General features: G+C 56.1%; 5 protein-coding genes across 5 annotated transcripts; 2 read left to right on the top strand and 3 right to left on the bottom strand.

Annotated features, from left to right (window-relative positions):
• Positions 1-174: 174 nt before the first annotated feature.
• On the bottom strand, positions 175-1309 carry V2A60_000361 (NADPH:quinone oxidoreductase family protein; the record flags this gene model as incomplete). Its single annotated transcript, XM_083251732.1, has 3 exons — positions 175-393; positions 449-1111; positions 1169-1309. The coding sequence occupies 3 exons, from the start codon at positions 1307-1309 to the stop codon at positions 175-177; spliced, it is 1023 nt and encodes a 340-aa protein (XP_083107858.1).
• A 511-nt stretch (positions 1310-1820) lies between these two features.
• Positions 1821-5015, top strand: V2A60_000360 (Spt5 C-terminal nonapeptide repeat binding Spt4-domain-containing protein; the record flags this gene model as incomplete). The annotated part of the gene is made up of 2 exons (XM_083251731.1): positions 1821-2120; positions 2175-5015. 2 exons carry the CDS (start codon positions 1821-1823, stop codon positions 5013-5015), a joined length of 3141 nt encoding a protein of 1046 aa, XP_083107857.1.
• A 317-nt stretch (positions 5016-5332) lies between these two features.
• On the top strand, positions 5333-5890 carry V2A60_000359 (DNA-directed RNA polymerase I subunit RPA34; the record flags this gene model as incomplete). Its single annotated transcript, XM_083251730.1, has 2 exons — positions 5333-5750; positions 5832-5890. The coding sequence occupies 2 exons, from the start codon at positions 5333-5335 to the stop codon at positions 5888-5890; spliced, it is 477 nt and encodes a 158-aa protein (XP_083107856.1).
• A 280-nt stretch (positions 5891-6170) lies between these two features.
• V2A60_000358 (uncharacterized protein) lies at positions 6171-8109 on the bottom strand (the record flags this gene model as incomplete). The annotated part of the gene is made up of 4 exons (XM_083251729.1): positions 6171-6423; positions 6506-6609; positions 6681-7693; positions 7794-8109. The coding sequence occupies 4 exons, from the start codon at positions 8107-8109 to the stop codon at positions 6171-6173; spliced, it is 1686 nt and encodes a 561-aa protein (XP_083107855.1).
• A 799-nt stretch (positions 8110-8908) lies between these two features.
• V2A60_000357 (uncharacterized protein) lies at positions 8909-10730 on the bottom strand (the record flags this gene model as incomplete). The annotated part of the gene is made up of 3 exons (XM_083251728.1): positions 8909-10449; positions 10511-10570; positions 10625-10730. The coding sequence occupies 3 exons, from the start codon at positions 10728-10730 to the stop codon at positions 8909-8911; spliced, it is 1707 nt and encodes a 568-aa protein (XP_083107854.1).
• Between the last annotated feature and the right edge of the window lie 590 nt (positions 10731-11320).

The raw sequence follows: 11320 nt of genomic DNA, 5'->3' as shown, positions 1-11320 counted from the left end.
ACATTGCATCGAGCACGGCGGCAGCTGTAAAATGGTGGAATGGGTACACGACTTTTTATACCCTGGTGCTCCTAGGGATACATATGTAGGGAGTTGCAGGTCATTGGATTTTCAATACATAAAACATTCATCGACACCCCGCGCCCCGCGCCGCGGATATTCCAGCAGCGAAAGTTACAGTCGGAAGACGCTGCCACCCACCGCAGGCCTTACTACTGCTTTGCCAAAGATTTTGCGCTCGGACATGTCTTTCAGCGCCTTCGGTACACTCTCAAGTCCCTCATACATTACAGAGAGAGTAGGCTTGACGCTCAAATACTCTAGCATTGGGTAGAGCTGCTCCCAGATCTCCGCTCTCTTCGCAGGATTATCCCTTAAAGTCTGTCCAAAACGCTGCAAAACCAAATGTTAGTAACATAATTTCACCATCAATAATGGAACGGCATACATATCCTATGAGTTCCGCTTGCTTTAAGAGAATGCGATTCATGGCAATCTTCTCAAATTTGCCACCCAACCCTGCAAAGCCAGCCACAACAATGCGGCCTTTGGACGCCGTGCATTTGAGACTGGACTCGACCAGCCCGACCGGGTCAAACACCACATCCGCACCTCTACCGCCCGTCAAAGTATTGACACTTTCCCACCAGGACGTGTCCGTGGAGTAGTTGATGCACTCGCTCGCGCCGTAGCCCTTGGCGTAGGCGCACTTGGCGTCAGATCCGGCGGTGCCAACGACGCGGCAGCCTTTGGCCGCGGCGATCTGGCACGCCATGACGCCCAAGCCTCCAGCAGCCGCGTGTACTAGGACAGTCTCGCCGGCGCGTAGGCGGCCGGCAGAGACGAGGCCGTCATACGACACTGGTAGGGTGGCGGCGAGTCCGGCGGCCGCCTCCACCGGCCAGCCCTCGGGGACACGCAACAGCGACGAGATCTGGTCTCTGGGGAAGGAGATTATCTCGGCGTACGAGCCGGCGTAGTCACCAAAAACGGCATCGCCTTTTTGAAATTCACAGTCTGCTGGTGCCTCAAGTACAATACCGGCGAACTCGAGGCCGAGGATGAAAGGGGGAGTAACATGTCTCTTGTTGTTTTGGTGTTTTCCGCGAGCCTGAGCTAGTTTAGATACACAATGATTTATATATATGCATACTTGCAGAATACTCACGTAAAGAGTGTCGACATAATTGACCCCGACACCTCGAACTCGGATGAGAACGTTGTCACCCGTCGCCTCAGGGCTAGGGACCTCGGATACACGCACTTCGTCCAACGTGGTGCAAAATTTGTCTATTAAGATAGCCTTCATCTTTTCATTTGCACCAGCTGAGCTTGCACGTCAAGATATCGTCTGTCATTCAGATATGTCGTTGTCGCGTTTCGGTAACAGTCGGTTAAGTTGGAGTGGACCAAGTATATGCCAGGACGGCCCAGACTTATAAGCGCTTGACAAAATGTAGTCAACTAGAAACTGAGCGTCTCACGAAACAACATACCGGCAACAACTGTTGATACTGTTTTATTTATTTAGATCAAATAATATACACTCCCGTCTCGTACTCACTTTATTCCATCTACTGCTGCTGCACCTCAGTTGATAACCACAAAGCGACCGGCTGGTTACAGGTGGAAGGTCGGTGACACCCGATAATTAGCCGGCGTGCGCATTTCGCCGTCGCAGCGCGATCCAGCAATCTTGTCCTAGACATGCCAGAGCCACAACGCCTAGAAGTGCACCACCATTTAATCCCCCGCTCCCTGCACATAGTCTCTGGCATCGAAAATTTTCGAGGGACACGCCACCGGCCGTTGATTTCATCATGGCTTCCAACGACCCTCGATTCGATGACTCGTCAGACGAGGAGGACTTCAATCCTGCTCCCGCTGATCTGTCTGATGAGGAGCCGGAACGCGAGCAGCGCAGGGAGGAGAAGCGCCGCAAGGATTCAGTCCGCGATGACGATGAAGACGAAGATGAAAATACGTCACCTGCGCGTCCCAAACACGTAGATGAAGATGAGGATGAGGAAGAGGAGGAGGATGAAGGCGGCAAGGCCCAGAACGATGATGATGACGAGGAGGAGGAGGAAGATGATGATGACGAAGATGATGTGCAACGAGTATGTTTGTTAGCACTCAACCTTGTGCCTTCGACCCGCTAACACTATGCAAAGGGACATCGCAGAAAGCGCCGTCGCGACCGACGCAATGCTTTCCTCGATATCGAAGCAGAAGTCGACGATGAAGACGAGGCCGAGGACGATGAAAAGGAAGATGAAGAAATAGGCGACTTCATCGACAACGAACACCCCGATGACCTCGCTGATACTGCGCGACTCAACGATGATCGCCGCCATCGAGAGCTCGATCGCCGTCGCGACATGGAGTCGAGCCTGGACGCTGAAAAGCAAGCCGAGCTCTACCGACAACGCTATGCCAAATACCGCTCTGGAAAGGGTACAGGCGAATCTGCCGTTGTTCCCAAGCGCCTGCTACTCCCCAGTGTTGATGATCCAGGTATTTGGGCTGTGCGCTGTAAAGAAGGCAAGGAGCGCGAGGTGGTCTTTTCCATCATGAAGCGTATCGAGGAGCGTATGGGCACAAAGGGCGAGCTCGCCATCACGGCTGCGTTTGAGCGTGGCGGCACAAACTCCGTCATGAAGGGTATTGTCTACATCGAGGCCCAGCGCCAGACAGATATTCTCGTCGCTCTCGACGGCATTCTCAACATCTACCCGCGAACCAAGATGACACTTGTGGACATCAAAGATATGCCTGAGCTTCTTCGCGTGACCAAGACGGCCACTCTAGAGCCTGGCGCGTGGTGTCGATTGCGCCGCCCCATCAAGCACAACGGCGACCTTGCCCAGGTCTTAGCTGTGACAGAGAATGGCTTAGAAGCGCGTGTCCGGTTTATCCCGCGACTCGACTACGGTATGCGTGATGATGCACTTGGCAACGTGACGCAAGATGGCAAAAGAAAGCGAGCCTTTGGAGCGGGCCCCAAGCCTCCTCAGCGTCTCTTCAGTGAAGTCGAGGCACGCAAGCGCCATCCCCGGTATATTCAGGGTAACCCGACCACAAACACTTGGACTTATATGGGTGACGAATTCGAGAACGGATTTCAGGTCAAGGATGTCAAGATTCAGCAGCTGATTCTCACTGACGTGAACCCTACACTGGAAGAAGTCACGCGTTTCGCCTCTGGGGCTGAAGATGGTACGGAAAATCTTGACTTGAAGGCGCTCGCTGCTAGTCTCAAAGACAGCAACACCAAGGTCACTTATCTACCTGGTGATGTCATTGAAGTCTATTCCGGTGAACAAAAAGGTGTCGTTGGCAAAGCTACCAATGTGCAGGGTGATATTGTCACCATGACTGTGACGGAAGGCGACCTGACTGGCCAAACGATCGAGGTACCGATCAAAGGTTTGCGCAAGCGATTTAAGATTGGCGATCATGTCAAGGTTATTGGTGGTAGCAGATTCCAGGATGAAGTCGGAACCGTGGTGAAAATTTCGGAAGACAGAGTGACTCTGCTCACTGACCACACGAACAACGAAGTGACCGTCTTCAGCAAGGACCTTCGTGAGGCCAGCGACATTGGTGGACAGGGGTCGCTAGGCCAGTACTCGCTCCACGACCTAGTCCAGCTAGACATGACCACTGTGGGCTGCGTTGTCAAGGTGGACCGCGATTCGATGGTCGTTCTCGACCAGTTTGGTGACACGAGACAGGTCATGCCGTCCCAGATCTCCAACAAGATTCCCAAGAGAAAGCAGGCCGTTGCGGCTGATCGTGAAGGATCTGAGATTCGGCTTGATGATGTTGTCAAGGAATACACTGGTCAGCAGAGGCAAGGCAAGATTATCCACATTCATCGTTCATACGTCTTCCTGCACACCAACGACACAAACGAAAATGCTGGTGTCTTTGTCACGAAGTCCAGCTTGGTCAACACCGTGGCGGCCAAGGGCGGTCGTGTCAACGCCGCCTCCTCCGGCCCGGACCTGAGCGCCATGAACCCTGCGCTCAAGATCCACAAGAACGGATCCGAGAACAAGCCTATCACCCCTGTCAAAATGTTTGGTCGCGACAGGGCCATCAATCAGACTGTCATTATCAAGAAAGGTGCCTACAAGGGACTGTTGGGTATTGTCAAAGACTCCACAGATACGCATTGCCGTGTGGAGCTGCACACCAAGAGCAAGATTGTCACGGTGCCGCGAGACTCGCTCAACTTCAAGGACAAGACGAGCGGCGCCTCCATCGACATCAACGGCAGAGGCCGCGGCGCACCGGGCGGTGGCCGCGGCGACAGAATGCCCAGCTGGCAAGGTGGCTCTCGTACCCCAGCTGCTGGCGCTGCCAGCGACCGCGTTCCCGCATGGGGCTCGCGTACACCAGCGGCCACAGGTGGCCGGACGCCTGCCTGGAAGGGCCAGGATTACTCAGGCTCGCGTACGCCTGCGTGGGCTGATGGGTCAAGAACGGTCAATCCCTACGACGGCAGCCGCACAGCGTACGGTTCGGGCTCTCGTACCCCCGCATGGCAGTCCGGTGCTAGAACTCCAGCTCCTGGCGACGCTTTTGGCGCTGGTTCGCGGACACCTGCCTACGGTGGCGGCGATAGCTGGGCTTCGGGCTCCAAGACGCCTGCGTGGGGTGCCTCTGCTCCCACGCCTGGCGCCAGCGGCAACGACACTTGGGGCTACACTCCTGGCGCTAGTGCCGGTGCCTACGACGCGCCGACTCCTGGCGGTGCTCTCGGTGCTCCCACGCCGGGAGCCTTTGGAGCCCCGACACCGGGCGCATACTCGGCGCCCACGCCCGCTGCCAGTGCTCCCACGCCCGGCGCAGGATGGCAGGGCGGTTGGGGTGCAGACTCTGCGCCGACACCGGCCGCAGGCGCGCCGACACCCGCAGCAACCGGTTACTACGGCGCACCTACACCGGCTGCGCCTCCCGAGACGCCCGGTGCTAGCGGCCCGCGATATGTGGAGGACGACGATTGAGGGGAGTGTTTTTAAAATCTTCATTTGGGCGTTTGGGCAGAGCTATTCGTGTAATATTATCATCTAGAAAAACGAGCCTCTTTCTTGGCTGGAGATGGAGTGTGCAGCCGAGGGAATTGAGGTATTAAGAGCGAATGAGTTTATAAAATTGAGCACTTGGCTGTTGATTTCAAATATGTATGCTGCATTTTCACTCTTCCATGGAAGTGACCGAAGCTGCTGTTGACCCACATAAAAAGTAGCTTTGAGGGCCGAGGTCGCGGAAGCCTCTGGGCTTATGTAGACTCGTAGAGTACAAACCACATACGTGTCTCGCCATGATCTCTCACAGCTTGCAAAGCCGCATGCTCTGCGTGCGCTGTGCGCACTCTGCTGCCCGCAGCAACGCCGCTGTCGCCGCCCAGATGATCCAGCACCGCCTCGCATCCTCCTCCTCCTCCTCCTCTTCCTCAGCCACTCGACAACCAACTCAAGCACCGACGGCGAGACGAACAACACCACCGGCTTCGAGCCCGCGCTCAGGCGGTAACCTGACGCCTTCGGCAGCAGCGGCAGCAGCGACGGCAGCGGCGGCAGCAGCAGCGCGCGTACGCATCAACGCAGAGAAGGAGGCGCCGCCAAAGGAGACGGCCGAGGCGTACAAGGCGCGGTACAAGAGCGCGGCGCGGCGGTGGACGTCGACTATTATCGCGCTGCCGATCCTGCTGGTGACGAGCTACTATCTCTTTGACCGGTGTAAGTTTTCTTTTGTTCTCTGCTGGCCTGGGGAGGTGGGATTGGGTCGAGCTAGGCTGGGGTGTGCTAACAACTGCATAGTGGCTCTGGGGCATGCGCCCAAGGTGATGAATCGCGAAGTGACGAAACGAGACGACTAAGTCGAAGCAGTCTACAAAATAATCTGTTCAGACCTTTCACCGACGAAGTCGACCGCAAAAGAAGGGCGAATGAATCTGTACAATATGTATTTGAATGTAGTAGTAAAGCCAAAATGCATCCATCATATACTCGTTGCATAATCTTGACCAACATGGATAGAGACAAAACGAATCATCAAGGGCTGCAGATGGTCTAGCAGAATTTACTCTAATCAAATGGTCTTGAATACCTTTGGATCCTGGGGGAAAAGAAACAGAAGAACATTCGCAAAGTCGAGGCCTAGATGTTGGACCGTGTCCAGCCCGCCTTTTGCATGTCGGCCGCGTCGCGCTTCGACCACTCGCGCAAAAGCTTGCGGACAATCTTGCCGCTGGCGAGCTTGGGCACGGCATCGACGAAGCAGACGCCGCCGGCGAGACGTTTGTGCTTGGCGACGCGCGGGGCCAGCCAGTCCTGGATGTCGCGGGGCTGGACCTTGCCCTTGGAGACGTCCTGGATCTGGACGTAGGCGCGGGGATACTCTTCGTGGTCCCTAGGCTGACATTAGTCTACTGGGTTTTGTCTTTTTTCTTTTCTTTTTCTGTTTGAAAATCAGAGGGTGCAAAGTGACGTACAGCTCGATTCCGACGACGGCGGCGTCGGCTACGTGCTCGTTCTCGAGAAGCAGAGATTCCAGTTCGGCGGGGGCGACTTGCAGGCCGTTGACCTTGATGAGCTCCTGTAATGTGACGCGGTTAACGCCTCGGATTCCTATGCACCAAGTAGTTACCATAAAAGAGTCTCGCTCACCTTTTTCCGGTCGACGATCCACAGCAGGCCCTCTTCATTGTACACTGCGACGTCTCCCGTGCGCAGCCAGCCGTCGGCGTCGAGCGTCTCCCGCGTCGCCTTTTCGTTGCGCCAGTAGCCGAGCATGACGTTGGGCCCGCGGACGAAGAGCTCGCCGGGCTCGCCCGCGGACACCTCGCGGCCGTCGTCGCCGAGAAACTTGGCCTCGCAGTTGGGCAGCAGCATGCCGCAGCTGGCCTGGCGGTCGACGCGGCCGGCGGGCAGGCCCGAGGCGGCGCACGTCAGCTCCGTCATGCCCCAGCCCTGGACAATGTTGGCGCGGAAGCGGTCGGCGACGTCGTTTTGCAGGTCGGCCTTGAGCGGCGCGGCGCCGCAGCTGATGTCGGCGACGCTCGAGAGGTCGTAGCGCGCGACCTCGGGCCGCTTCGACAGCATGACGACGACGGGCGGCACCACCTGCAGCACGTTGGGCCGGTAGCGCTCGACGCACCGCAGGTAGCGCTCAAAGTGGAAGACGGGCATGACGTAGACGGTGACGTGCCGCCGCGCGGCCATGAGGATGGTGTACATCTGGCCGTAGGCGTGGTAGAGCGGCAGGAAGGCGAGCCAGACGTCGTCGGCCAGCGCGGGCGTGAGCCCGTGCGGGTGGTGCCGCATCCCGATGAGCTGCTGCACGTTGGCGACGAGGTTGCGGTGCGCGCCGCACACGCCCTTGGGCAGCCCGGTCGTGCCGGAGCTGTAGTTGATGGTGGCCAGCTGGGTGCGCGCCTCGGCGGCGGACAGTGACGGCCACGTCCACGACGCGGCGGCCGCCTCGGGCGCCAGGAACGAGGTCCAGTCACGGAGGCCCCCGACGCTGGTCGTGCCGCCGCCGCCGGAGACGTCGTCGCTAAAGTGAAAGATGCGGTCCCGGGGGAACTGCGTCTCCGCGGCGGCGGCGAGGACGTCGTCAATCTTGGAGGGGTGGGCGAGGATGACCTTGGCCTGGGCATTGGCGATTTGGTAGGCGATTTCTAAAGACTAGAGGTTAGTCTTTGGTCTACGAATGATCTTTGTCGGCTCATTTTTTTGGTAATCAGCCGTGAATGCAACGAAAAAAAAAAAGACATGTACCTTTCGGCGTGTAGGCCGGATTGGCTCCCGTAAAGGCGCACGTCGAGCCGACGACGCCCAGGTACAGCACAGGCACAAAGATGTGGTTCGTCGAGCACATCATGACCACGTCCCCTCGCTTCAGGCCGAGCTGCTCGAGGCCGGCACCCAGCCTCTTGATCCAGCCGAGAGCCTGCCGCAGCGACAGGCTCTTGGCGGGGTCGTCGGCGTCGACCCAGAGCGGCTTGTCGGTGACATCTTGGGGGTTGGCAAAGATGTAGTCGAGGATGTTGACCGAGGGAATCTCGACGTCGGGTAATTTCGAGCCGACGGGCATTGCGAGTTTTTCCTCCTTGGCGTTTGTTGAATCTGGTCTATTTGCCCCTCTTTTCTATCTTGCCAATGATTACGTTCCTGCGTCGCACAAAACGTTGCGAGATGGGGGAAAAGGGCGGCGAGTCTCTGCTTATGCGGAGAACCGAGGTTCTGCGGCTGGCTGTATGGACAAGGGGCCTGCGGATGCACCAGTTGATGCAACAAAAAGATTGGATGGGGACGAACAGCTATACAATACAGTGCGACAAGAACAAGTGATGATGTAGAGTCAAATTTATGGACAATGGCTTGTTCGAAATAATACAGACATGGACGGGCTACGGCAAGTCGGCAAATGCTCCGCGGGGTTGCGATCTTTCCCCAGGCTGGTCGTTTAGTTCTGGCCAGTAGTGGTGGCAGAGAAACCAAGCAAAGCCCGCGGAGTTAATGTTGCAGGATAGCCTAGGTATTTTGCCATGTTTTATGGGTCTAGCTGCCGTTTCCCCCTGCTTCTTCGCCCTTTGTAGATGATAGTAGCTGCAGATGTAACCCTAACCCTGACCACTTACCACCTAGTATATATGTCTCCGAGTAGGCCTCTCTAATAGACATATAAGGCACCATAAATGTGATTAGCCAGCAAAATCAGTGAAATAACAGTCTCAGTGAGCCAATGTCGATGCACAATTCACCGTCTCACAGTACGTAGACAACTAGGCAGCATCCTCTCACGCACAGCAACGGCATTGTTGCTGTATCTTAGCAACAGAAGCGATTCACGTTTCATTACCACTTCGATGCATAAATAAATTCAATATTGATTACATTTTTGCCATGGTGGCATTTTCCTTTTCAAGTCCTGCCGTGCTGAAGCATGGGAGGTTGCACACCGTCTCCGCCCACTCGCCCTCATTCGCAACGAGCGGCGACGTCACGTAACCTCTCGCGCCCGTCCTCTCCAACAGCTCGTCCAATCTTGGTCGCAGCCGCTCATACGCCGCCGTCTCCATATCTTGGGCTTGATCCTGCGTGTATGACAGGTTCTCGACGTACCAGGCTGGGTCCTCGTTGACACAGGCAGCCTCAAATGCGCCCAGAACATCGGCTGACACGGCGGAAATGGTGGCAGACTTGGCAGCTTCGAATGCCATACGATGTCCGATGGCAACAATCAGTTGGCGACAGCGGGGCAGGCCACGAGCATTGAACGAGTCACCGTGGAAAGATGACGAGTCGCTCGCCACACCTTGGAGGCGGGAGAATAGGCCAGACTCGTGGCGGGCGAGCAGCGTGTTCGGGTCTTGTGCGGCAGGAAGAGTATATCTCCCGGAGAGGAGCTCAACTGCCAGACGCAAAGATAAAACGTGGACATCGCCTTCCGCGACTGCATTGGCCGAGTAAGACAGATACAAGTCGGCGAGCTGGTTGTGTGGGTAGTATCCGCGCCACCCGCACCTGTCCGCCAATTCAGGCATTACACGAAACATGTGCACGACTGTTGCCTTGAAGACGACAGCTAAGCCCCTTCGCACCAAAATGTCCAGATTGCGGTCGTTACTGAAAAGGTCAGTGGTCCAGCGCGCATAAGCACCCAGAACCTCGGCAGCCACGAGGGCTTGCAGTATAGGTCTGTATTGAGTGCTGAATGAGATTATGGGCACGAGCTTGCCTTTACCACCAGCCTTCTCAACTAGACGGTGCTTGCTATACACGCCAGTGATATAGGATGCGACTCGAAGGCATGCAATGTTGCCGAGGGACAGGGCGATGGCACCGACGGAGACACGCCAGAGCTGACGGTGCAGGTCCAGTCCCGCATCGCCGGTTGCTCGCTCTGGGCTGCCTAGAAGCGCAGAAGGTGGAAGATGGACGTGGCGGAATGATGTCAGCGAGTGGTCGAGGGGCGTTGTGCCGGGCCGGACTGGCAGCATCCACGCTGTCACGCCCGGGTGCATCTTGTGTGCTGAAGCGAGGGGCACAAGAAAAAGCTTGAAACCACGATGGTCGACAGAACCGTCAGGTTGGGGTACCACGAGTTTGGCGAGAACAACCGCAACACGAGGGCAGCGAGCGAGGGGTGTCGTGGGCGGCATAGCCTTGGCTGCAGCCGGACTCGGCGTGTGTATGTCGTAGGAGCCGTCAGGTAGGAGAGTGGCGGTGGTCTCCATGTTCTTGACGTCGAGACCGTGGCCAAACTCGGTGAGAAGAAACGAAGCACACGTGCGGAAAGACATGAGATCCTCGAGGAGAGTATCTAGGTCGGTCCGGGACGTAGCGGCAACGTGCGCCCCAATGCTGCCAACACAGAGGTTCAGATGGATCTGCGCGATCATGAGAGCCGAGATATCGCGAGTGAGAGTCACTAGGGACTTTGTTGGCGCAAGTTGTGCAGTGGCGAGCGCCAAGGTCAAGAGAACACTTACAATCAAGATGGAAATCCCAGAATTTAGGGCTGAGGTTTACGATGTCATGGACGGTGAGGCCTGGGCGGAACGGGTTAGATGACTCTTGGGAGGTAGCCGTTGGTGGACGCATACCAGATTTGAGGCATAGTGATTTCGCCCGCTCATAGGCAATATGATAAGTATCCGGTGACGCAAAAAAGGATTGCTGGGGTTTGTATTCCCATTCTTTGTCCTCCATTGTCGGTATCTTGAGCAATTGACTCGACATTGGAATATTGGAGTTTCCTGATGCCTGACTTGGGGGCTGCACGAAGACTTATCAACTGCCTGCATCACACAATCTGGGCGAGCGAAAAGAAGCATGGTGGTCTCGTGGTTAGATATAGAAAGAGCTTTTTGTTTCATCTCAGCAGGCCGCGCTAATGACATGACCGTACCATCGGCTGGGTTTCGGCGAGACACGGCACACGAAGATGGTTAGAAGCATTGTATACTCTATTCAGCCGCAGATGACAGACCAGTCAGCGCCCAGCTCGATCTGGAGCTGCCCTGCCGGAGGGCCACATGATCGGCTAGGGCTGCGAGAGAATCTCAGTCAACGGAGCGCGTTGTTGGGTAACAGCAGACTGATGGGAAGAAAGGAATACACTTGTTGCGGGGAAAAGAAACGCCATCTTCGTGAAAAAAGCAATACCCTGTGCTAGACCCTGATGCTCAGTTACGATTTGATCAACAGATCAAATTGACTGCACCAGTCTTGTATAAAATAAGTGCCGACTTATGACAGCGACATGAAAAGGTATGCTCCTGGAATCGTGTTGGTACTGA

This window comes from Cordyceps javanica, chromosome 1, assembly GCF_051103115.1.
Source record: "Cordyceps javanica chromosome 1, complete sequence".
Taxonomy (NCBI): Eukaryota; Fungi; Ascomycota; class Sordariomycetes; order Hypocreales; family Cordycipitaceae; genus Cordyceps; species Cordyceps javanica.
Note: the sequence above shows the minus strand (reverse complement) of the source record. Positions and strands in the feature narration are given on the sequence as shown.